Raw genomic sequence first — 26,706 nt, 5'->3', positions numbered from 1 at the left:
AAATATTTTTAGGAAATGCCCACACTCTAGGGGCAGATGCTGCCCTCCCAGGCCTTATAGGCTCCTCTCCAGCTACAGCCAGTAAACCAGGGCAAGGCAGCGCAAGGCAGAGCTCTCCTAGTGTGTTCCCACCCAGAAGAAGTAGCACCCACCTGAATGGCTCCGTTACTGCTAAGCTGGTACACACTCAAGAGGGGCAGGCAGACACTCTGTGTGACACCAGCTCCAGCCACCGCTGCTGCGCCCTACAAGACACAGAACAAATTACTGTTAAAATTTGCACGTCCTTCCTCTCTCAGACCAAAGAGACTCCCCTCGCATCAGATATTTCTGTCCTTTGTATTGCCACTCTTCTTTTAGAGAACTTTCATCCACACACAATTCTTACATGTTACTCAAAAATTCAGCGTCAAGAAAAGCACAAACTGTTCTTACTGCAAACACTAATCTGCATAACTGTACCATGAACCCATTTCCATATCAACTGGTTTGGTATATATCTAATTTTCAAAAAGGTCTGGCTTTGGAAAGACCTTGCTTTCTCCTGAAATCCTACAAAAAGTTGAATTTGCAACAGATAAGTAATGCTTTACTGCAACTAATGAGAGAGCAGATTCCAACACTCAGTGCTGTTTTAGCTAGGGAGTTTAATTTGCCTTGCAGAAGAATATATTCAGGAAAAACATCTGCTCTGGCTGGCTCAGTTCTTCCATCCGAGACATTCCATTATCAGGAAGAACAAGGAAAATCAGTCAGACATCCACGCAAGACCTACTGCTTGCCAGTCTCCAAAGAAATCTTTTATCTAAAAATTATCATTTAGTTGCATCATAGACAATATAATGAGATGTGGCTCCTATCTAAAACTCATAGCAATATGCTCTCATTTCTTTGCATCTCTCACCTGTTGTGTCCTTGCTAAGGTCAGCAGTAAATGTAATGAGGCCTCTGTGAAGTGAAGATTTTGCTTAACTCTCAAGCTGATCTCTAGGGCAGCAAAGATGGTAGGAAGCACAGGGACTTTCCTAGTAATCTGTAGCCAGTAGTCTCCATCTTCATCAACTTCACAGAGTTCTTTTGCCAGATGCAGACCGAGAACACACACCTAGAGTGACAAGGAAAGGAGGAGAAGAAGCTATAGGCCTGTATACTAAGAAAAAAAAATCTTGAAAGTATTTACTAACACAGTCTGAAATGCAACTATTCTCAAGAGTCATCAATTAGGGCATCTGGTACTCCTCACATTATACTCTGCATACTTCATGACTGTATTAGCAGTTGTGACAGTTTCTTAGGACAGATCTGAAATAGAAGTAGCAACAGCCAACTTCTCAAGATGACAAAGGCCAAAAAACATGAAGTAATTCTGAGGTAGGAACTCTCAAAGCTTCCTTGCAGGTAGCAGGTTGTAAGGGAGAGTTGTTCCAAACATACACAGAACTTTTCTCTTAAAAAAAACAAAAACAAAAACACATGGTTATAAAGCAGATGAACAGGTCCTTTACCCCATCTCGCTGGTCCTTGTGTTTAACTCGGGAGGCATCATCTGTTTCCATGCTGTCCTTATCATCTGTAGCATCTCCAGAGGTCAGGCTGTTCCGCGTCTGATCAAAAAGCGCAATGACCTCATCTTGAAGTGTCTCACACACACTGAGCACCAGCTGGGAGTACTGTGGGATATCATTCACTGTGACAGACACAGAATAGAAAACAGTTAACACAATCCTTGTACTTAGGTTTCCAGTTTAATTGATAACATCACTGGGGCCACATTTCTTAGAATTAGTATTTATTCTGTTTTCATTTCAAAACTTACAAAACAGAATGCAAGGAACTGTGACTATGTTAGATGATTAAGCTTAGGAGGACATAATAAGAGATTAGACGGTCATTTGACCATAAGAACATGCAGTTGCCCTAAGAAGTTGTATAAACCCATGACATTTCAGAGCACAAACCAAACGTTATTATGGGAAGGTTATTCTATAACTGCTCACTACTACATTTCCTACATATGTCTCCAGATTGGTGGTACAGGGTCATGGGTGCAGTCTATGTTCTGAGAGCCCTTATAATACTAAATTTTCATCAAAAACATAATAAATTGCACTTCCTTTTCCCACCATTACTGCAGACTCAAATTCATTAGCAAACAAAAACATTCATAGAATTAAAACTCTCAGCTTTCTACTTGAATTATTTTCTAAAAGAGATGGGCTTGCAGAACCCAAGCAACAGGATAAGGACTACACAAAAAGGTAAGCTGATATACCTCTCAACACCACAACTGTCTTTATATCTGCATAGCACCTAGTCCAGATTCCAGTGACAGTCTTCAAGTACTACTGCAACGGAAGATGTCCCAACAGTGACAGAAATAATAACCAGATTTGTTTCTCTGGTTTGTAGTGAAATGTATCCCCAGAAGATTGTCCTATGTTTGGATCACTCATTATCTCTCACAGGTAATTCATATATGAATCTAAAAAGCTCTACACTCAGCTTTGTGAGATGACATTACTAGGATGTCTCTCCCATATCTGCTGAGCTGTTTTCACAAACATGTAGGAACTTAAAACAGCTCTGAGATCTCTGTCAAACTAGTCAAGCATAGGGCTTATTGCTGTGGAAAGACAGGAGAAGGGAAAGGCGCACACACTGTGAATAATAAAAGCTCACCTCCTTCTGAAACTAGCTAAAACAAGAAAGAAAAACAAATGCAGAGAAGTCCCACAGGCTGGTGACTATATTCAGCATCCTGCACTACAAATAATACAACACACATTTTTATTTTGGAAACACTAGTAATAATAGTGTATTCAGCTGTGGCAGCCATGCTCTTGATACTGCTATACCACCTTACCTTTCATCTCCTTCATTTGCAACACAGTGATGAGAGCTGAGAACACTTTGGCTTTGGTCTTCTCCATCATCTGCTGATCTGCCTGTAGTACTCCCTCCAGAATCTGCGTCAAGGAGTTTATGATTTTATCCACAGAACCCAACTCGCTGACAATAAAAAGGGAGAGCTCTTCAGATTAGACATGATTCCTCAATAAATATATTGGCTTGACTGAACTGTGTGGATCATAGTTATATGATACACATAAATAAAAGCAATTATTCAGGTAAACTTTAAACCATCACCTGGATCTCATTAAAGACATTCCACAATAGAGTGAGAATGCAGGACTCACAAAAGCTTCTTTGATAGGCTTGCAAGTTTGCAAAATCTTGTTTGACAAGATATTTCAGCAACAAAGTATCAATATTGCAAACACCACCACTACCACCACCCCAAAAAAAGAGAATCCCCTTATAAGGCATCAGTTTCCTCCACAAATCACTAAGGGAAACTCACTACAGCAAAACACTTGAACACAATCTCCCAAGTTTTTATATTTAGCCGTGACTAATAATGATCCACACCTACCTCTTCCACTGTTTGAGCAGGATCAGAAGAAGAGTACATAACATGGACCCCAGCTGCAGACAGGACACTGACATGGGAACCAGAAGCTAGAAAGAGACAGCCCAAGAGTTACAGTTGCAATAATTACCAGAAAGAGTCTAACACCTCAAACACCACCACCAAATGACCAAGTTTTTCAACAAGTAGTAGCATTGTGGGATTCCTACTCAAGACCCTCTGCAGGGCCACCCAGTGATGATGAGAATGAAGCACAGAAAAAAAAGATTTATATGAAGCTTGTTAATTCAGAGAGACTTTCATTCAGTTTGATTTCACAGAATTTAGAAAACCTCTAACAGCAAGCAGCTGCAGAAATGGAACTTCTCTTAGTACAAAGGAGATGAGCAATTGATGATTAGGAAATTTAAGAACTAAGAAGTACTAGCACCTACCAAAACCTTGGTCCCATTTAGCACATCCAGAAACAGTTGCTGATGGACTGCAGAATCAGTCAGATGCATTATATCTGCCTAAGATGCACAAAGACAGAGAGGAGTTTAAACAAATATAACAAACGATGCAACTTTTTTTCTAATCTAACATTAGCCCACTGTTAATGTTTAATTTGTTACACAAAAAGAATTCACTAAACTTTATATTTGTTGAATGATGCAATTTTGTAGAAGTCACAGAAGTATTCTATAAACAGTTGACAAAAAGATGATAATGACTAATTTCCCTCATCACATATCCCTATCTCGCTCAACTCAGCAAAATCTCCTTGGGATCACAGAATTACTTAGAATCACTATAAAAATTATTCACTACCTGCCTCCTCTGCTCAGATAGACAATATACTCATTTTGGTCAAACAGTAAAACACCATCTACTCTAACTATTCTCTTGTACAATGCTCGTGCCAACTTGCGTTGTAAGCATACATACAAAATAACTGAAAAAAACAGCGGCTTCTTCATTATGCCATATTTATCTGGCCCTGAGAAGTTGACATTACATTATTCAAAATGTTAATTTCAGATTATCCTGAAAAGTAAGAGGAAAAAATACTAAGGTAGGTCTTACATGGCTAGTAGAAATAATCAGCAACATTCGCCAGGCTGAGATCAGCATCTGATATTCTGTCATGGAGGCACAGCTGCTACCCTCCGTCTCTGCCACATGATCTGCCAGTAACTTCACATATTCTGACCAATAAGCAAAGCGCTTTTTGGTGGAGAAATTCTTCAGCGTGTCTTTCAGGGACTGATCCAGTGAGCCCCTGACCAAATCAAGAGGAGAAGTTATCTTCATTTATTCTGTGGTCAGAAAATATACGCCTTCTGAGATTCAGGCAGGAAAGCCAAGGACACAGCTTGCAAGTGAAGGTTATTCCACATATTAGACCTGTACAGGGAATCCCACCTTTTGTATCAAATGTGAAGGAAAAAGACGAACCCTGAAGAAAACGTATTTTTTTTTTTTTTTTTTTTAAGCAGAGGTTTTAGTTAATCCTGACTTTTCAATATATTAAATGGCAGTAACCTGGCTAGGAGAAAATTACTAAAATATTATTCACCAATCACGATAGCAGGCACATTTAGCTTAGTTCACAAATAGTTTTTTTATAAATACTAAACATTTTCATTCCAGGATAAAAAGAAAATACTAATGTTCTCCTCTACAGACTACAGAAGCATTCTTTGTAACTGATGATTAGAGGAAATTCAAATGCATGTTTATAATCTGTTTATAAATCACTGTTCCTCCCATGTTTCCAAAGAATCATGTGTACCATATCAACACCCTCAAACCCTGCATAGTCTCTCAAAATTTAACACACACAGTTTATATAATTAAAACAACTGGGATGAAGGAGAGACTATCAAAGACTCACTTGACAACATAGTAGATCTCCAGGCAGATGATTTTCATGATTAAGGCACAGGTGTCCAACACACTGAGCTATAAACAAAATAAAAGCAAGATCTGAGCATCTTACTCTGCAGGGTGACTGGAACTCTTAATTTATCCCTATTCATCCACTTCGGGTCATTAATATTCCAGTTTCCCAGGAGATTTTTCTCCCATTATAGTAATAATGTTATGTCATTGACCGGGGACTAGTGACAATAGGGAATGAATGGTCTATTCAAACTCACACTGGAAATGAATGAGAGCCCAGGACCTTCTTAATGAAGGGGGAAACTCCCCCAAAAAGGAGAGGCAACAAAAATCTAATGGATTCTTCTGTGCTACTAGTCAGCCTGATCTACGCCTAGAAAAGAGAGTTTCTTTTGCCAAAAAGCACACAAAACATAGTACGGATAAGCTATACACAGGATACTTAGTCTTTGCAGAGAGCTCATATACTAAGTCTTATCACAGATGCTAGGGTCATATTATCTTTGTTTCATACGTTAACAAAGAGCAGATTTCAATAATTAGTCCACGGCTGTACAGCCAGTCCCTGCAATCCCAGAAAGCATATGCTTCAACTCCTGCCTATGTTTAAACCAACCGATCATATCTCTTTTTAGAAAGCTGCAAATGTAAGGAAGAGCCACTCACAACACTTGGAAATCCACTCTGAAAAGCACAAAACTACCTTCATTTTGTTCAGATGCAACTCACCTCTGATGTTTCTGAAGGGGGAGAAAGTGTCCCAAAGAGAGGATTGGTTAAGTTTTCCCAAAACTTTGGCCTAAAAGATATATACAGAAGTAATATCAGCTCTCTCTCCTATGCCACATTCCTAACAGTATCTTGACTGTTCCAGACTTCACAGAAAATACACTTTAGCTAAACAAAAGCTCATGTAGCTCTGTGTAAAAGAAACTCATTGAAATACAGTCACTTCAGAATATGCACATACAGGCTTCTCATTTCCTTTCCCAAGAGACTACCACAGAGCTCAAGTACAATGCCCACATGTTGCACACCCTTACTAGTGCGCACCAGGACTACGATGTGATTGTCTCTGAAAAGCCTGATGAACTAAGGAAAAATGTTACAGGGGAAAAGAAAGAAAGCAAAGTGCACTGTAGAAAACAACTCACTTGGTCCTCAGAACTAGCATGGCGCTATCTCGGCGATCCTGCCACAGGGCATGCAAGAAGGCAATGGCAGCCCGATGCAAGAGGGGAGGGCACCAGTACCTCTCCTGTTGTTTGGAGTCTATCAGCTCTAAGACAACTTGGAGGCAACTCCACTCTCCTAAGCTGAATTCCTAAAGCAAAATGAAATAAGAGAGCTTACTTCTCCATAGAACTGCTATATAGGCACCCCTAAGGCAGAATGTTGCTCATTGGTATTTAAACAGTACACAAGCAAGTAAATCCTGAGTATGTGGTACAGGCATACTTTCTGTGTACACCTTAGAGAGAAATAAATAACTATTTCCACAGAGTAGGTAGCTCAAAGACAGGAAAACTAAAAATGAGATATGCTGAGACTTAATAAGACCAAGTGCCTTCTAAAAGGCCCACTCCAAGAAGACATTGAACTGCAAAGCACTTGAGATTGAGTGAGTGTTCTGGAAAACATACTATTCGTGGATCTCAATCTTCAGCTTTTCCATTGACTGCTTATTGTCAGAGTCAAGAAAGAGAGTGATCTTTGGTCTCACCCAATTTAGCCATTTGTATGTTAATTCATTATCTGCTTTGAGACCTTGGGAAAAGCTTCTCTTTGCTTGTAAGGAAAGGTGAAGCTGGGATAGCAGCACATCCATCAACTGTAAGCACATGCTGCATTTACATTAGGCATACCAGGTTGCCTGTTAGAATTTAGAGACTGATTCCATAAGACTGCTATAAATGGATTTTAGACTAATTTAGATTAAAAATGAGTAAGGCCCTGGGCAGGTATCTGCTATTCTACCTTTGACCCATCATTGCCATCCTTTACTTCCAAGTTCAGGAACAGTTCAATGAGCCCAGGTTGTGTCTCCACTGCAACCGTGAGGAATTCCAGAATCATGACTTTAATACGCATATCCTCAATCTTGCTCTGCAGGCGAGTCAGGAAGGCATCACGGATGGCAGCAGCATCACTACCAAGGCAGGCATAAACCGACATGGGAGCAACCTGCAAAAGGAAAGGAATGTCAGAGACATGGACAATCAAACTCTACAGAGTGCTGTTTCCCTCTATTATAAAGGTGATCTGCATTTTAAATTGAAACTCCAAAATATTTTATATTGAATCTAGGAATAGAAGTGAGAGAATTAAAAAACAACAGTTATTTTCATTAAGTAGAAAGAAACTTGCAAACTGATAAAAAATTTCCTCTTTGGCAATTCTCCTCTCTCTTATTTCTCAAGGAGCATGGTAAAACTGCAAAGTTTCAGTTCATGCAGCTTTCAATAGATTTGCAATATGTACACAAATGAGCCTGAAAAAGTTATCCTGAAAGAGTTTCAGTGCTGGAATCAGTCAAAAGGAGAAAAGCAAAGGAGACCTTGAATAAGCTTTGTCTTACCGTAGCCAGTCGTTTCAGCAATTGGATGGCAAGACGTGGAAGTGCAGGGTCATGTTTGTGGTAGATATATTTGGCCAAGACTGCAATAAGATTGTTTCCATGAGCACCTGAAGAAAAGACAAATAAAATCGAAGAGAAGAATCTGTAGTAAGATGTAATTATTTACCAATGATTTCAATAGTGGAAGGTGAAAATTAGCTCAATCTTCCAAAAGAATAAGGCATGGGTTCAGCCAGAGGTACTAATGGCAACTGATTTGCTACGTGCTTCACACCCATCTCATTACCAAGCTGCAAAACCAAGCCATGTTTGTTTAATACTTTAGAAGCTGTCTTAGAGGAGAATAATGCCTTAGAGAAGGGAGAAAGGACCTTCACCAATCACTACAGAGCACTTTTTGGAACCTTCAAATCTCAAATATGCTTGTAAAGAAACACATTCTGATTATCTGCATATAACAGAAAAGCACAGCTTCCTGAGCTGTCCCATGCAGAAATACATACCATGCTGAGTAAGTGCCTGTTCTAATGGAGACACTACACTAGAGGGAGGTTTCAACCGGATGACATTATTGGTGACTGAGAATGCCAGCTTAACTGTTTGTATCAGCAGTTGACCTTGGCCTTGTGACTCATCACTGTTTCCAAAAAGAAACCAAAGTAAGTAATTGAGTTGAAAATTGACATTTATTACTTGCACAACATTTGAAGAGTAAATTCTATATGCTCTCAGGCAGGGTTATAAGACATCTCTACTCAGTCTCTCATATCACCACATAACAGCTGTTGAAATACAAATCCCCATAACACACACAAAAAATATTTTTAGTCAGCCCTCAATGTTCAGTGTCAAATAAGAAAAAATTAAAATAGTCTGACAGTCTATTGTCACTTTCTTTTTCTTTTTTCTGGACTCAGAGATTTTATATCTGTTAGGACATAGGTAGAAACATTTCCAGAATCAATCTCACAGAAATTATAATGTATCCAAATTGGATGAAGAAATTAAACTGGCTCTAAGTATACTATTTTCATTAATATTTTCCTTATCAGATAAACATTCTAGAGAAAAAGCCAAAAAAGGCTTTACAAATAGATCTCATTTTTCTCTTAGTAAACCTGAATTCCCTTCCAATCTTTTGTTGTGAAAGAAAAAAAATAGCAAACATTCCCAGAAACAACCCATTGGCAAGTTAGGTTGTGTTTGCGTGTTGAGTAAAGTTAGCTAGGAAAAGAGAACAGACGAAAGGGGAGGGATTCAAACACAGCTAAGGCAAAAGTATCAAGCCTCTGTGAGAACCATAAGGAAATTAACACTCTTGGTACTAGAAAAGACTTCAATACAGTTGATTTCAAGAGCACTTCAAGCTGCCTTCAGACTCCAACTTGAAAGGAGTGATCATCCCTAGCACTTTCTAAAATCACAGTTCAAGCTTTGTTATAACACATTCATAATACTAATTCATTGAAATGATTTATTCCTAACAATAGCTTTACTTGGACTCTGGTGTAAATTGAAGACACAGATGTTGCAACATCAGCTATAACCCTCTTGCTTCTAATTCATTCATTTATTCATTCTTATAAGTTGAACTCAAGAGAATTCTTTATGAAAAAAAGTTAATGGTAGCAAATATTTAAAAAATTGAGCACATTTACATCCACTGACATGCTCCAAATGTCAGTTAAGCTAAGTAAAATAGAAAACAAAAGCAACTGCATGAAATGGAGAGTGTACAACAAAGACTACATGCAGGTCTAGGACAAACAGAAGGCTTGTCCTCAGGAACATATGAGGCAGTTTGCTTTAGCTAGCTGCTATGCTGATGCCCAGCTAAGACTGATCAAGTTAAAGCTACATTTCAAGTATTATCTGTTGCTTCTTTCCTCAGGCTACTGAAGGGATACACCCAACTCACCTACTAGACTGGGAAGCCATTACCAGATCAATAGTGTCCACACCGATTCCCATGATGTTAATAACAGCTTGCCCTGCTTCAGTGTTGGCCAGACTGAAGATGCACAAGGATTGAAGGCTGGGGGCATTGCTGTGGGACATGAATGACACAGGACGTCATCATTAGGAGCACTTAAGAGTATTTTCTCACCTAGTACCAACTGAACTACCACAAAGTAGCCTCTGTGAATTTCTACATCCCCCTCAACACCCTATTTTCTTCTCCCTTCTACTTTCTTCAGAGTGGGTATACCAAATATGAAAGTGGATGGTAATCTTTCTTGGGGAACCTACCTACCATTTTCTATTTCTTCATCAGGTGTTCTGAAAAGCAATGTGGTTTACTCTATCCTTAAATTTTTTCTATTCTTCCTGAACTCAGTAACACAGACAAGGGCTGAAATCAGCACTACACAATCACACCAGTTCGCTCCTAATAATTTAGTTAAAATTTGAAACAAAAAAGGCAGTAACAGAGTCTTTTTGCACTGTAAATGAGCTTATTGCAGATCGGAAATACATGGCCCATCTTACCCGCTGCGAGGATCCATTTCAGGGCATAAATTCAGTATAGCATGGATCAGCTGCAGTATCAGGCATCCTAAAACAGAGAGTAAACAACTACTCAGCTTTCAGGAAAAGTTGTTGCCATGTTCCTAACATCTTCAAATAAATTCTCAGCATCTTACAACACCGATAATGCACAAAGCAATCCCCAAATAGCTTCCAGAGAAGGTCTTATAAAAAAGAGGAGAAAAATAAAATCAATATTCTCTCCAGTAAAACAGTTAATCCTTCCTCCCTCCCACTCCCAAGAAAAATCTCACCATCCTTACCAATTTTCTCTCTTACTCCGTGGGAGTTATAGCGCCATTTGTGGTAATTTGGTAACATCTCCTTCAGGACAAACACAATGCAGGGCACAAGCCCCTGGCTCTGGGTGCTACCAAGTTGTCCCTAGGAAAGACAGAAATGTTATTGTTCTGCTTCTGGTTAAGAAGATATGAAATATTTTGTAAAAAGATATTTCAGTTTCTACATCTCTTCTTGATGTATGAGGAAAGTACTGAGCAGGGGGGTTTACAGATTTACGAACTCACACATGAAAATTATGTTTCCTAGCAGATCAGATGAATTTTTTTTTTCCTGAGAGAGAGAGAGAGAATCAGACTACACAGGAAAAAAACAATAGCATGAAGGGCAATGTGAAGTAATTATTACCCAAAGATACCCACTGCATAGGGCATCTGCTGCATTTCACTTTCCTATCACAACAGCGTACGGCTGACTTCACATGCAGACCACTCTAGAAGCACTCACCCGGACGAGAGTTGTGATCAGGTTCAGGAAGGAGATGGTAACGCTGTACTCTCCTTGAGGCTGTTCTATGCTCATCAGTAGGTTTCCATAGCCCCCAGCATTCATCCCTTCCGCACTGTGAAATGAGCAAGAGGGTTCATGGTATGAATAGCACGAATCTGCTTCAGGACAGAGGGTGCACCTGTATAACCTAAATTACTTCATCTCCTACCAGTTACAAGAAAGTATGATCCCAAGTAAGAAGGGACTGGTTCAGAACAGCATAGATCCTATGCACTTTAAGATGCTGTATTTTGCCTCTCCTCAGGGCTATATCCTCTATTTTGATTAAGATGAATCTTACTCTCAACTCAAAATTCAGCACATTCCTCCCCACTGCTAAAAATAAATTTGTTATTTAAGCACTTTCTGTCATGAAACTATTGCTTTACAGTTGCATGCAATCTATTCACATACAGTGCAAAATAACAGAATCCGTGAAGAAAGAGAAAGCAAGAGAGACCTAGGCTGAAGTTTTACACATCTGACAGTCCAAATGACTGTCTGCATGGGTGAAAACAACAGGCAACATCAGTGCTGAAGAGCTCCAGGGCTCACTGTTCTATCAAATATTACTGAGTTTGTTTTTCCACTGTGTGGCAGCAGACTTTATTTCATGGCTCCCTATTTAAGATTTTAATCTGACAAACATAAGGAAATTCCAGATTACATGAGGTAGAGATGCTGAAATGCCAAGAAATTTTAGATGATCTTCCCAGGAATCACACTTCAATCGAAGAATCCCAGCTTTTCTTGTAAAATTGAACCAGTAGCAAAGCTTTTGCCAGCTCTCTGCCCTTCCATGAGCTAAGGCATGTCACATGCATGGATTTCGTGAACCTCAGATTTCATACTGAGAAAAAGGATTTACACTTTGTTATGAAAAGTTTAGGCAAAAAAAATTTTTTTTGAATTACCTAATCATATGATTCATACTAGACACTGGACTGGCAACAAATGGCAAGAAGCCCGTATGGTGAAGGTCAGTCCAAACCTGCAAGAAAAGTAGTACAGATATTCTCTCTTGTTCACAAATACATGTCTATTAGTGCTCAGTTCTAGAAAATCTAGAAGGTCATTTCCTTACTTTGGCTGGCATCCGAGCAGCCAGTACTGTCAAACAGTTGACACAAGAAGCAATAACATCCACAGGGGGAGAGATTACAGTTGTTAGCCTAGGAAAGAGAAGTGTTATGGATAAAATGCACTGCCACCTGTGGTCTAGCCTGCGTATTACTGTTTTGATCAAAAAGGTGCATTTCTCACTGAAGTACACACTCATAAAACCTAATCAGATACAATACAGAAACTAGAATCTAGAATTTCAGTCTAGACTTGCCACTTCTGCCTCACACCTGAATCAGGCATGACACCTCTTGCAAAGCTTTTAACCAAATTGGTATAATTGATTATTCTTCCTGCTATATCTTCTCAGGAACTTCAGCTGCTAGTGACTTACCTCTGCAGGAGCATGTAGATTCGCGATGTGATCGGTAGAAGACAATCTGCTATTGATACATCTGTGCTGATGACTTTATGTACCAGATCAATGATAGGCTTTACCCTCTGGCAATGCTGAATCACATCTGGGTGAAGAACATTACCTTTAGAATTAATCACACTTAAGCAACCACCAAATATGGAGAAATGCACATTAATCTTTACACATCCCTTGGATCTATTCCCATAACACAAAATATTTTTATTTTAGTCTATCTAAACTTTTCCGTCATCTAAAATTTATCTCATCTGTTCCACATGTGCTTAGCATTGTTCCAATAAATTTTACAGAATTATCATAATACAAAAACAAGTTTCTGGACAAGCGTTCCAAGATCTTTCATCTTCCTGTTGCATTTGACTTTTCTCTCCCTCTTCCATAATCTCTCTCCTACAAACCTACCTCCTTCTCTATACTTTTTTCCAGTATTTTCCTCCCTTGCTTAATCAGAACCTCCATACACTGCTGTATTCCAAAGCTGTCACCTCATCATGATGACTGAGACAATATCAGACAAACATTGTGAGGTGAAAAATGTATAAAAAGTACTTAGAGCTGCACAGTCCTTCTATTAACCTCAAACCAATACCAATTAACAAACATACTTATTTCTCTTTCATACCCCCAATTCTTAACACGTCCTACCTGCTGTTGATACAACATGGAGCAGCATCTCAATTTCACAGGTGAATAGTGTCCAGCTGCTGTAGGAATACTCCCATCGTACCAAATAAGCACGATCGTCCAGCATCACTTGGCCCACTGTTCCCTGAGGTATCCGCAGATTTGTTTGGCCTAGCCCTAAGGATTGAAGGAGGAGGAAGTGAAATAAAGTTGTCATGAAATTCCCCATGAGTTAGAAGACAGTTTAAAGAACTAAATCCTCCAAACTTGAATAAGTAAAGGTTAAATGCAGTTCCCCTACCAAGAGGATAGAGGAGCTTTGGAGCCTGTCTTCGCCAAAGTGTGCCATCTTCATGAGAGATCACATCAGGAGGTTTATGCTTGTACAGTTCAATATAGAATGACATTTTATCCAGAAAACTGTATACCTGCACACAGAGAGAGCTTAAAGAATACAGCCAAAGAACTAGAATGGCTCAAAAATAAATCAGCTAGGTCATTTTTAGGAATACATAAGTTTTCTCAACACCCACAATATCCCTCTAACCTTCCAATCCTACCAAAACTCTATTTTAAGTCCACCTGTCCAGACAAGTCTGACCAAAGAATCCAGAACCAATTATGAATGAAGTACAACTTGAAAATAGAGTGTGTCTTAATCTTCATCCATTAGAGCCGAAAAGCTTCCTAAAAGTCAGGGAACAGGTCCCCTCATTGTCTAGCAACAACGAAGGACAAAAAAGGAGTCTTAACAACTGTCCTTTGGCAGAAGTTTGATATATGTTATCTAAGGCTTCAACTGTGATACACATTTGTACTGGAAAGAAAGAAATCACACATCAGTGAAACTATCACACAGCACACTATCCCTGCCTAGAAACAAATCATCTCCCAAATGCTAAGAGAGATCCTGTACCTTTTTGGCAGTAGATTTATCTGACACAAGGGCTTGGAGCAGCTGAAGGAGAGGAGTAAGAAGATGGGGAAACATCCCACACACACTGTCCAGGATAATACCAAGACCTGCGGTTGGTTCCTGGTGGTGGAAACACAAAGTAAATGTTTTATTACTAAAAAGAAATACTAAAACAGTCTCAGTATAACACAAGGATATTTTTCCTTTTTAAGTTGTACATTTAACATTAATCATGCAAAAAGTATCACTCCAGTCCTTGCACGGACTAAAGCATGAGGCAGTGTGCAAGTACAAGGCAGGAAGTAAGACTATAATGCATCACATATCATCCTAATTCTGTGAAAATAAAAAATAAGCATGATGCTTTTGCCAGCAGTTAGTTCAATCCTTGCAATTCCAACTCTGGTTTAAACTATCACCTATATTAAGACTTGTTCCAGTATCCTTCAAGAGTAAAGCCAAGGCTGTACCTAAAAGGCAGGAAAGGGCAAAAGTAAAACAAAGATAGATACCTTAGGGCCTCCTAGAAACTAACTACATATGACCAGTCTCTTCCTTTCCTAAAAGGGATCTTCTTCAGTCAGGTTTTAAGTCCAAGCAAGGTAGGCCAAAGAATCTTCAAACACACTCACCGACTTCCAGAAGAGCTGAGGAATGCTGGAAGCTGCCAGAACTTCACATGCTGCCTCAATTATATCCTTCAAAGAAAGAGAGGAAGGAGAAAACAAAAGTTATTTTACACCGAGGGCTTTCATCCCAACTAAATTTTGTCACATTCTTAGAATTTAAGTTTTCATGTTTATTCACCAAAACGGAATTACTTCCTCTATTCAAAACAGAGGGAAAGATCTAGAACATCCAAACCCAGAACAATCGGTCTAATGCTACACTCATTAACAATGAACAGACTAGCCAAAGTCAGATATGACTGCTATATCTGCAGAGGGCTGCATGAAGTCTTCCCAGACTTGGGACCTGAGCATGTATTATTTCCATTCTTTTAGAAATAACCCATCAGCAAATAGTTTCAAAACTCTAAGGCTCACTATCTTTCATTAATAATCTGTCAGTATGCGGAGGTGTTCATCAAGTTTATATTGCATAAATGGAGGAGGAAAAATAGTAAATCACTCTTTTAGAGATATATAAATCATAAAGCTTGCTGTTTCAAATGCAGGATTAACATTTCACATAAGTAGTTAATGTCAGTTACAACAGGTTATTTTACATTAGATAATGGACAAAATGTGTGTTGGATCCTTACCTGCTGATTGCCTAATGTATGCAATTCCAGCGATGTCAGGACAAAAGAAAGTAGCCCATAAATACACATGCAAGCTGTGCTGGCAGTACACTGGAAAGAAAGAACACACAAGACCATTATAGGAACGACTATGAAGTACAGAACACACTGTAACAGTACTCGATCTCCTTTTAGGACCATGGGCATACCTGAATAACTGCCTCTTTCATACCTTGATGCTGCAGTCAGCAGAGAGGCAGTAAAATAGGAAACATAACATGAAAGATTTCTCTAAACTGAGAAATGTTGCCACTACCATTACCATCAGAAGCTTCTTCAAAATATCATATAAAGAAATACTTGGTGTTTAGAGAAATAGAAAGGATTTACTTTCCCTGGTTTCTGCCTACAAAGTAGTATACTCATACATTGCATTATGGACTGAAACTATATAGGGGAAATGGTGCACAGTGATAATCAAGATCTACAACAGCAGGTACACCCATACTGGCAAATCAACAAACTTGATTAAATGCAGTCTGTTCTGTTCAAATGAGACACAGTTCCTTGACTTACAAAAGTAATTTTTATTTATTCTTCAGGCATAAAAATCTGTTTAATTTAAATTTGCTTTCTGCTCTTCACTGAAAGCAGATGAGATGATAAGATGTGCATCATACACTGTTCACTTACTACATGCTCTGCTTAAAAACAAATTTAGATTGAAAGAACACGGGTCCTAAATTATCTGCTTCTCACCACATCTTTACATCACTAGCCATTAAAAACCTTCAAAGAGCCAAAAAATAAGATTATAAAGAAACTCACATTCTTCCCTCCACTGCTCAGTGATCGGAGAAGCTTTGTCAGATACTGGAACACGCTCAGCTGGATAGCAGTGCTGCCCATTCTCCTGATCACGTTTGTTGACTCTTCTGGGTTTACAGTGTGACGGAGCAGAGCCCAAGCCAAAAGCACAGGCGCGTGATGCGAGACATCCCCTAACTGCAGCAGCTGATTGTCCATTTCCTGCTCAAAGACAAGGCAGAAGCAGAACAATCAAATCTGTCTTAAACTCATGCTCAGCAAGTATACAGTTGATTGTGTCTTAGCACTAACAGTCACCTTTCCTTTGCCGATAATTATCTCAAACATGTCATGAATCAAGTTATACCTAGTTGAAACCTTGGTCTTGATTTCTGCATAGTTCATCGGCTCATGGTTGTTCTAGTCTCAGGCGTTCTCTGTTCCAAGTATCTCATTCAATACAAATATTATCTTTCATCCCCTTCTGGCAAGTTTGCACTATTTCTTTGCTCCCACCTTTCTTCAAAGAAAGGCCCAAGATAACCAAGAAAGCATGCAGAAGAAGAATTAGTTTCCTTCATAATTGTCCCAGAATGTTATATAGACTCAATCAACAGGTCCAACAATCATGAACTTCGAGATATAATCTGTTAACAGCACTGCTTGGATAACTACAATAAGTTCCATACTGTTAGGCCTACCCAGGGCTCATTTTGCCAGCGGCTTACCTGGTGGATATGCTCATTATTGGCTAACTTGTGCTCCTCTGTCCTGTCATCCAAAGCACGCTCATGGAGGGAGTCTATTTCCATGCCTTCCACCAGAATAAGAGCGCTGAAGTATCTGAAAGCAGGAGTTATTTAAGAATTCAGCATAGAAAAGATGGATAAACAGTCCAAGAACAATCTATAGTTCACATTTCTCCAGCAATACTTTGAAGCAAGTAGAAATTGCATGAAATTGAGCAGTTAATCCAAATTCTTGATCTCAAAATGCCAGTATATGAGAGACTAAAATCTTCCAAACTATCATGCCTAGTTGAACAGACAAAAAAAATATAAAGGAAAAAAAGAAATTTCAAGATAGCTCTTTCTCGTCCTCTGACAGCATTTTCATTCCTTCTAGCTGAAGCTTAAGTTAAGCCTTATACAGCAAAGTGAAGATATTATTGCTGTTTTTGTAAGCAAATCCCTAACAGCTTGAACTGAGGCATCGCAGTTAACAGTACAGATCAGAGTGGGTGTGCTAGCCTCCACTCAGACAGCATCCAGACTACAAGCACAACAAGGATGGTGAACATGCAACTTCACACTAGCCAATCTAACTATTAATGACACTGGGTCTTCATTGCTAATCTTACTAATGAAGCTAGACTAAAGCTAGTACACATATGCCTCTTTACTTTGCAACTATACCTTCATTTTGCCACACATGCCTAGTATGACCAGAAAAGTCAATTTTACTCTCATCACAATTTTCTTGCTCGAAATACTGGTGATGCTGGGAGGGAGCAGCAAGAATTATAAATACTTTCATACTGAAGAAAACAACTGTTCTGCTCCACACTCAAGTCCACAAATATGTATGGTAATTACCCAATACGGTCCACCAAGTGATCCATGCTTTCATCTACCAAGTGTCTGTTTGTTTGTCTAGTGCCAAATCCTTGTTCTTTGAACATCTTTGCAAATGCCAGAAGCTCATCAGGTGCCATTTCAAAGTATGCATAATAGAGGAAGATGACTTCCAGGAGCATGGACTGTTCACGGAGACATTGCACAAACCAACGGGAAATTTGACGTTCTGTCTGCACAGAAAAAGGTCCTACTATTACAGGTTGAAGTTCAGAGATCAGTCAAAGCAACCAGAAACCAAGACATGCTGAGGCATTTCAATAGCTTGTGAAATAAGTGGCTTGTACCAATGGCAAGGAAACCTGCTCTTCTGTCCCACTGTTAACAGAGAGCATGCTGATGCAGAAAAATGGATCTGTTGGCCTAGCTCTATCAATAGATTTGTTACAAGGAAGAATATGTTTCAAACATCTCCTTTTGCTCCTGAGCAAAAGTATGTTCCTTTAAAGGGAAAATTTTTTCAGGTTTCATAGACCAGAAATGCATCCTTTTTAACAGCATTGGCACATATTCAATTTCCAGCAAACTATATATACAAAAAGACTTTATAATATTCACAAATAATAGCAAGAAACAAAATACCATGAGATTTCCATGTGTTTCCCACGTAGGAGCTTCTGCTTTGTACAACTCTTCAAACTGCTTCCGGTAATTAGGAACCAGTTCCTTGTCCAACTTTTCAACACACTGAAAGTATTGTGCCTTAAAAAAGAATAAATAAAAGAACTTCTCACGTGCACACTCATATGCTTATTACAGTTACAGGTGGGCAATTGCTATGTAACTTACAGATTTAGCCTATTCACTGAGATCATACCCAGGAAAACATTCCTGTACTCACTGTATAAGGGTGCCTCTCATCCTGAAAATAAGTGAGTAGGTGGAGGACGCAGCGCAGAATACAGATCCTCTCTTCATAGTAATAGTCAGCAAGCTGTGAACATACAGTGCCATCAGTATCAATATGGGATTCTATATCCTCTCCCATATACTGCCAAGGCATTCAACACAAGAATATACAGTGCTCAAATATTACTATAGCTGGAGTTTCAAAACATGCTTATACGCAGTTTTAAGTTATCTGAAAAAAATATTTAATTAACTTTAAAGAACTGAATAAAACATGTCCACGGGGACATGACTATAATTACACTGCTAACTAAGAAAGCTCAGAAGAGGGAGAAATGATCTCTCAAAAAAGGGGCAGATGTTCTCTCACTCCTCATGATCCTAAGTCAGGTATGACCATCAGTCCCATTTCAGAGTGGTCATTTCATATAACAGTGCATAAGCTTGCAAGCTTTGGAAAACTTGGAAGTATGTCTGCTAAATTCCCTGGCATTAAGCCTAAAATTTCTATAGCAACTACTAATGCTGTTCAAATCTGTATGTATATCCCTGTTTCATAAGTACCTTCCAAAATTTGCTGTTTATATGAAAGAATAGCTTAATCATTCCAAGCTTTTCTGAACTCATATAAATAAAGCTGGTTCTCTGTCAATAGATCTTTTCAAAACAAAATACAAATGGAAATGACTAACCTTGAGCATCAGAGCCTGACTCTGCCTTTCATCCTGAAGAACAGTCTGTAAGTAAAACACAACAAAATATGGAGTTACTCACTTCAGAAACACCCGCTGATAAAATACCTACTCACAAAAAGGACTGAAAGCAACGTGAGACAAATTTTCTCTCCATTTCTTTTGGAAAGACAGATTTCAAAAGTACAAAGCCAAAACTTGCATTTGCAACTAAATGTTTGCTCTTCAACTGTGCTCATTCTCCTTTAAAAATCTGTAGCTTTCATGTATTCTGTGATAGAGAGAAAAGATGAGTCCTCACAAAGAGACTCAAAGAAAGCAGAATGAGGTACTAGAAAGATAGGCCTGGTTATCTAGTATCAAACTTCTGTAAAGCACTTGACCGTTACAGGTTCAGAGAACAAAGGCTACAAAGCCATTTCCAAATCATTACTCAGACTTGCATGTGACCATATTCATCACTGAACTACTGGGATTCAGGAAAGATGTCGAGTAAATAGAACATAGACATGAGCTACAGACCTTCAAGGAGTCCCTCGTCCCTCTGTAATCTTCCTGAAGATAACACTGTAACAACTGCACACTCTGCTCTTCATCCAGACCCTGAAAGACAGAGAGAGAGACGCTCTGAAATGAATAAAATGCAGCTAAATTCATTAATGATGATGACTCACTCAAAATATTCAGGCAGCTCTTCTCTTCAACAATTTCCAAAATACATCAAAAGAAAATTTTTGCTTCTCAGGTTGTTACTCGCTTCAATCAGTAGTTTTGTTTAAAGCAGAACAAATAAGCTTTGATATGACTTAGATGTAGCTAGTTCAACTTCAGCAAAAGGAGAGTAATGTGACTCAATAAAGGTACCACCACCAACCACCTAATTCTAACTTTTGGCTTGAATGAACATAACCTTGCAGGTAATCAGCCAGTATTTTCAGACATGGCAACTAATTTGAGGGATGTAAGTTTTTAGCCAGGGAGTCCTTCTTAGACCAGATGTCTTGAAAGACCAGAAGAGGGTGACTGCTTCTGAAGAGCTGCCCTCTCCTCCCTTTTTTAGGTTACCCAGGAAAGCAAAAGCACCTCGGTTAATAATCCCTTCAAAAACCTAAAGCCTGAACATGTACTTACAACACCTTTTAGATTATTTTAAATTGAAATGAACTTAAGTTTGCCTCTATTCAACATCAAGAAGACTTACACAAAAAAGTAATCCCAGTAACAATATAATCAAGTGCAAGGGTAAAAAAAAAATAAATAGAATAGCATCCTCACTCACCAAAAACTTGCTGACCCTCAAACCCAATTCTTTTAATGGAGCAGCTACATCTTTATCAGCTTTTATTTTTTCTGCTGAAGTTGTGCTAAAGAAAAAAAGAAATTTTAGTCATTAAAATGCAGTAATCTCAATGAATGAACTAAAAAGGTTTAGTTTTAAATTTTCAATTTTATCAGTTTAAACTTAGCTTTTGTTTACTTTCAAGGGCTTTTCAATATTTAAAACAATACTAATTTGTAAATCTTCCCATCAGATGAAATTCAACACTATTATCCTATTACTATAATAAATGTAGAACATTCATTTCTTCTTTTCCAGTGAGGGACTCTGGATATCTTTCCGAGATGACTAAATGTCAAGAGGAGCTACTTTTCTGCAGGATGCATACTTGCATCTGACCACTGCAGTTTAGTAGATGCAAGGGCTGAGAGCTACCTAACATTAGTAATGAGCAGAAATCACTGTAACTTCTCTCTAGCATACATTTCATGTACTAAAATGTTATTTGAATAGAAGTACTTTATTTTTTTACTCCTCTCTTGAAATCTCATATCATGCAAGAGAATAAAGATCTATTTTATGTAATCAGAGAGAAATATTCCAATATTCTTCTCTACCTATTAGTAGATCCCGTTTTAGAAGTTGGAGGTTAATTTCTAAAATTGGGCAATTACTATACCTTGGAGGTTTGTAGTATGAAAGCCCCTCTAACAGCCTCTGCCAATGTTTGTTCAATTCTGCTGCAATCTGAGCCTAAAAAAAGAAACAAATACTACTGAGCAGATTCCTCAGCATACCCTTCCAAGTATCAGATTTGCTTAATTTAAACTAGGCAAAGTAATTCCACCACCACCACGAAGAGACAGGAACAACACAAGACGAACAACAAGAGCATCTATGATTCAGGCTCTGATTCAAGGTGCATATTGTATGAGAAAGCTTGCTGCCTTGCCTAATCATGGGAAGCGGGAGGAAAGAAGAGGCAATGGACTAGGTTCAGAAACACATTTGGATTTCCAACCTCTGGGCATATTCTTGAAAGCACGGGCTCCGTTCCAGAAAATAAGGAAGCAGGCTGTACCACTCATGAATACCCCAGGCCAGCCAGTCTAGAAAGTAGCACTTGTGTCCGCTTCAGAAAAGGAACCACCTTTTCACATACACCCTTCCAGGTAGAAGTTCATGAAGCAGCTATAAACAAGGAGTGGAAAAATAAGGAGTGGAGAAAGAGGGAAAAAAAATCGCACTGAGGAAGAGGGAAAAGCAGCAAAACATATTTTCACTAATATTCAAACAGCTGCACAAATGATGCATTTAAGCCATGAGGTCCATTCAGTGACAGGCAAACCTGCTTAGCAAGACACAGACTTACTGGCTCTCTTAAAGCTGATCTGCCCAGAAGAATAGTCCACAATTCTCTGCTGCTCCTATAAACAAAGGGAAAAGGTAGAGAGTATTTTACTAATGAACACTGTTTCTGGTTTTTATTTAGCTTACACCTTTTTAAAGTTGCCATTTACTTGAAGCAGATCACGTTAGAGTGGTATAAGTAAACATGAAAACTCGTATTAAGGAAGCAGTAGATTATATCAGTTTATTAGCTCAATCTGATTTTGCTACTTTGACATTTGAGGATAGTAAGAGGAAACCTAGTTAAAGTAGAGAGCAATATTTTATTCAATTTCATTTGTTGCTCTCCTCCAAACAAATTCCTTTATAATAGTTTCCTCCACCACTCCAAGTGGAAAATAAAACTGAGTGAAGTGAAAAATTGCAACACTTTTACATAAGGTAGAATATTTGCCTCAGTTCTTCAGAGCATTAAACCTGAACTTATTATTTCTTCCTGTTTCCTTAGAACTTTGTCGGAAAGCCACTGTGTGCTATAAAGCGTTACAGATCAAATCCTAACTCAGGCATATGCAAACCAGAAAGAGCAATCTCCCTAAAACAGCTCTGCAAAAAGTTGCTATTCAAATAGAACACTTCAGGAACTTAAAGCTAACTGATCATCTGTTAGCAATATAAAATAAATCAGGAGTTAAAAAGCACAACTCATCATGGAAAGACTGTGCTGCAAAACCTTGCACAACAATTCTTGCAAACAAACAAACAAACAAAAAAACTAACTTATTTCTGGAATAGTATCTTCGAAAGAACTCACTATGACAGTAAAAGCCATCAGTAACTTCTGACACATCCTGCTATTAAATGGATTACATGTTCTACAATTTTCAGCAGAACTATCAACATAATTTCTACCTGCTAATTTCCTTGATAGCTACACGCATCTCCCTGTGTAACAGCTAAAGAACCTCTCCTGACCTGGGCTGGCAATCAGCTGTGGGTGCAACTTCTTCAGCCCACACAGAGCGCTGAAAAGCCACAGACTTTTACCAAGAAAAGAATCACTCTGCAGAACAGAGCATCAGTATAGCACAGCCAACCTTTCCCATTTTCGTTCCATCCAAACCTCTTCTGCGATTAAAACACTTGACTGTTGCCAGTTGATTAATTAGACTGTAAGACATCTAAGAAAGCTCTTTTAACGTGGTCATATGTAACAGTGGTGTTCCCGTCCCCATTAGCACTTGGGAGTAATTACTGTAATCAGACTTCTAGGAACTTTCTAAGTCTAAAAGTATTATAATATATGTCAAGGCACAAGACAGGAGACGGTACCAATCTAAAGCGATCACTAGACCAGGATGTCATCAAAAAAATAGCTTCCTGTGCGCATCTTCCACGCCTCTGCTACTTTAATTTTATATTTGCAAAGGGTTCAGTTCTTCAAAAAATGTGAAAACTATGCTCTTCACGTGAATAACTATGACTTAAAAGAAGTCTGATAGATAACTTTGAAAACTTCAGCATAAATCAAGACGTTAGTTTGGCAGACAGTTTGTTATCAGCAGTTCTACTTAGCACTTCATGTTTTACATTATGGCAGAATAAAAGAAACATGAAATGCTTAAAAAAAAAAATCACTACTAACGATGGCTAAGTTTTGAAGAGGGAAAAAAATAGCCGTGGCCCACTGAGGGATATTGGGTGGGCACGACCCACCAAGAGCTTCCACGCTCAGCTCTGAGGGCATGAGGGGAGACCCGCCGGCTAAGCGGGCGGGCCACAATTTCCTCGGCAGCACTGCTTGTGCCCCCCTCCCCGACCCAAAAAACACCCCAGGAATCACAGAGCTCCCGGAAGACTCTGCCCAACACCTGGCTCCGCAGCCGCGCGTGGGACGGAGGGGGAAATGGCGCAGACTGGGCCGGGTGTGACACTCCCCCCCGCCCCGTCGTGGGGGTCCCTCAGCGGCGGGCGGGGCCCCACTGCGCGCGCGGGGGGCGGGGCCAGGCCGGCGCGGGCCCCGCGGCCGTTAACTGCCCTCTCCCCGCCGCCGCTGCCCCCCCCCCCCCAACGCGCGCGGCCCTCCCCCCCACCTCGGGAGGGGGGACCCACGCGCGCGCGCGCGGCGCGGGCCGGTGCTCCCCCCGCCGCCCCTCCCCCCGCCGCAGCAACGGCCGCCGCGTCCCCGCACCTCGCGCACAGCCCTCCCGCCGCCATCTTCGCTCCCCTCTCACGTGACCCGCCGCGCGGAGCGGGTGCTCCCTCCCCCTCCCGCCGTCAGCGTCACGTGGCGGAGCCGCCGCTCCGCCTCCCGGTGTCCCCCCCCCACACACACACACACCCCCCCCTCCCGCGGCGGGCTTGGTCATGTGACGGGCGCCAGCGGCAAGATGGCGGCGTCCTGCGAGGTGAGCGCGGGGCGGGCGGCGGCAGGAGGCTGCGGCCTCTCGGCGAGCCCCGGGCTGAGCTGCCGAGCGGGGCCCAGGGAGGGGGGGCGTCGCCGCGGGGAAGGGCGGAACGGAGCGGAGCGGGAGCCCGCGGGGGACAGGAGGAGCTGGGGTAGGGGAAGCTAGACCCGAAACGGCCAGAAAACACTCAAAATTGTTGGGAGCTGGGAGCGAGAGGCCCCTTTCCGTGCGCGAGGAGGCGGAATGCGCTGAGTTTCCCTCGCGAGGACAGGGAGGGGGAGCTGCCGCGGGTACCGGATGAGGCGATCCGGCAGCGAGATGCATCGTGCCGCAGCTACAGGTCAGCGGCTGTCAAACGCCGCTGCGCCGAAGGGGAAAAGCTGCGTTGTGAAGGTTCCTCTCAGAGCCCCCCCGGCGGGCTGCCTGCTAGGGTGAAGCTGGCCTGTGGAGTTACTGCCCCAAGAGCTGGGCTGCAACCCTAAAGCAGCCAAGCTGAGTAGGAACTCTCTTCTGTCTTTGGCCAAACTCTTCTCAAGTAAGCGTTAAGCTTTTCTTTTTTTTCTCTCTCTCTCTTTTTTTCCCCCCAACATGCCCAGAAACAGCGAAGAGTGGGAACCACAAAACCACTGTTGGTCATATGGCCCATGCCAACTCTATTTTTGTTGACTGCGTGATTAATTCTTCTCCTTTATTTCAAAAAGCAGTTGTTATGGGAGAGAGATTACATTTGGCTTGATCTAGATGTATAGCAACACTAAATGTAATATTATTAGGTTTGGTAATTGAGTATTTCAGGCTGTACTGATAAAGATACCAAGAGGGAAGCTATTTAAAACTTAAAGTAAGAATTTTCAGTACAGAGATGTCATAAATAAAAATATTCTCCAGACCCACAATATAAAGGAGTTTGGCAATATGAACTGTGATAGTCAACCAGTAATAATGTTGCTAATAAAATCTGTATCAGCATTATAATCAGGTGACACCAGTCAGCACTGGGTGGAAACCAGAAACAGAATTCTGGATATAAACTGATAGCTTTCCATGAGGGAGTTAATGTAGCTATAAGTAATGAGAGTGGAGAGGAGAACTTGATAGGATTTTACTGCTGATCAACTTAAGGATGGGCCAGAAAATAAGTTATTCAAATTGTCCAACTGGAGATATCTTATCAGCATACAGTAGGCAGGATAGAGAGGGTTATATGCACCTGGGTCAGCCATTCTATTACCAATAGAAATGTGAAAAACTAATATCTTCGAAGAACTCAAGGGAGATGTTAGTATTATGTCTTTGGCTTACGTATAGCTACAATATAATATCAAATCACAGATAAGGAGCAATACGTATTACCAGAAAACTATAAATCCTGGTGAGAATTGCACAATATTGAGAGCGTCCGCAATACTTTGAGAGATAAGATTTAACTTAACGTAATAGAATCATTGCATGTTTGGCTGATAATATCAACCATTTATCTTATAGTCCAAAGGTTTAAGGGAATGATTAGTTTGTGATGCAGCTGTCAGTGGCTGTGAGACTCGATCCTGAGAAGGTGAAGTGATGTAAATCCAGTCAAAGTAAATAAGACATGGGAGCGAGGGAATATAGGAAGCAATTACAGCTTTATGTCATGATAAAGAACGTGTTACAAAGTTTACTTATTGTTGAAGAAGGTCAAGAAAATGGTGCGTAACTACTAGCAGTTAGCTAAATAAATCATTTCTATAAGGTGATGATGCATTTTGGGGATGAGTCCCAAATAAATGTTGGGTTTGCTAATCTTTTCAGAAGTCATTAATGACAGACTAACACTAAGAACATTGCGAGTCAGTAGAGATGCAGGCTCTATGTAAAAGAGAGATGCACAGCTCTCATTTGCAGTTGAGATAGCTGGAATCAAAGAGAGGCTGTGACATGACATAAGTTAAGGAGAAACAGAAGCCAGTATCTTTCCTTAGAGATGAACATGAATAAATCAATCTAATTTACTAAGCTACACAATGGTTAATCTGTATTGCTACAACATATAGAATATTGCCAATATATCAAGATGGATATAAACTTGTGATAAAAATTTTGGCTGATCCTTTCTCTATCTTTTTTTTCATTTGGCTATGTGTTGCCATTAATAGTTTGCCCATGGCTATCAGTTTAAACTGAGCTTAAGAACAACAGAGCTGTGTGGAAGCTTTA

General features: G+C 40.1%; 2 protein-coding genes across 3 annotated transcripts in view; one reads left to right on the top strand and one right to left on the bottom strand.

The window, feature by feature from the left end:
* Positions 1-24,329, bottom strand: part of NUP188 (nucleoporin 188) — a 29,416-nt gene extending 5,087 nt beyond the window's left edge. The window contains exons 1-36 of the mRNA XM_062591176.1: positions 24,294-24,329; positions 22,125-22,179; positions 21,432-21,505; positions 20,753-20,837; positions 19,996-20,076; positions 19,474-19,518; positions 18,774-18,866; positions 18,515-18,634; positions 17,894-18,105; positions 17,027-17,141; positions 16,320-16,520; positions 15,513-15,602; positions 14,881-14,946; positions 14,249-14,368; positions 13,634-13,760; positions 13,354-13,509; positions 12,667-12,793; positions 12,295-12,382; positions 12,125-12,201; positions 11,169-11,283; positions 10,685-10,805; positions 10,383-10,449; positions 9,811-9,939; positions 8,396-8,529; positions 7,893-7,999; positions 7,292-7,498; positions 6,469-6,638; positions 6,044-6,113; positions 5,307-5,374; positions 4,496-4,691; positions 3,865-3,942; positions 3,434-3,519; positions 2,864-3,009; positions 1,506-1,687; positions 905-1,105; positions 153-245 (exon numbers count right to left, since the gene is read on the bottom strand). Of these exons, the coding sequence (XP_062447160.1) occupies positions 153-245; positions 905-1,105; positions 1,506-1,687; positions 2,864-3,009; positions 3,434-3,519; positions 3,865-3,942; positions 4,496-4,691; positions 5,307-5,374; positions 6,044-6,113; positions 6,469-6,638; positions 7,292-7,498; positions 7,893-7,999; positions 8,396-8,529; positions 9,811-9,939; positions 10,383-10,449; positions 10,685-10,805; positions 11,169-11,283; positions 12,125-12,201; positions 12,295-12,382; positions 12,667-12,793; positions 13,354-13,509; positions 13,634-13,760; positions 14,249-14,368; positions 14,881-14,946; positions 15,513-15,602; positions 16,320-16,520; positions 17,027-17,141; positions 17,894-18,105; positions 18,515-18,634; positions 18,774-18,866; positions 19,474-19,518; positions 19,996-20,076; positions 20,753-20,837; positions 21,432-21,505; positions 22,125-22,179; positions 24,294-24,319 (4,128 nt within the window). The 5' untranslated portion in view covers positions 24,320-24,329. The remainder of the gene's footprint in view (positions 1-152; positions 246-904; positions 1,106-1,505; positions 1,688-2,863; positions 3,010-3,433; positions 3,520-3,864; positions 3,943-4,495; positions 4,692-5,306; positions 5,375-6,043; positions 6,114-6,468; positions 6,639-7,291; positions 7,499-7,892; positions 8,000-8,395; positions 8,530-9,810; positions 9,940-10,382; positions 10,450-10,684; positions 10,806-11,168; positions 11,284-12,124; positions 12,202-12,294; positions 12,383-12,666; positions 12,794-13,353; positions 13,510-13,633; positions 13,761-14,248; positions 14,369-14,880; positions 14,947-15,512; positions 15,603-16,319; positions 16,521-17,026; positions 17,142-17,893; positions 18,106-18,514; positions 18,635-18,773; positions 18,867-19,473; positions 19,519-19,995; positions 20,077-20,752; positions 20,838-21,431; positions 21,506-22,124; positions 22,180-24,293) is intronic.
* A 103-nt stretch (positions 24,330-24,432) lies between these two features.
* DOLK (dolichol kinase) overlaps positions 24,433-26,706 on the top strand; it is a 40,520-nt gene continuing 38,246 nt past the window's right edge. Inside the window, exon 1 of one of the 2 annotated variants that reach the window (XR_009960265.1) lies at positions 24,433-24,510. The gene's annotated coding sequence lies outside the window, so the exon portion shown is untranslated. The remainder of the gene's footprint in view (positions 24,511-26,706) is intronic. The other variant, XM_062591178.1, reaches the window with a different exon arrangement.

This window comes from Rhea pennata, chromosome 18 (assembly GCF_028389875.1).
Source record: "Rhea pennata isolate bPtePen1 chromosome 18, bPtePen1.pri, whole genome shotgun sequence".
Taxonomy (NCBI): domain Eukaryota; kingdom Metazoa; phylum Chordata; class Aves; order Rheiformes; family Rheidae; genus Rhea; species Rhea pennata.
This window is presented reverse-complemented; position numbering and strand designations above follow the sequence as displayed.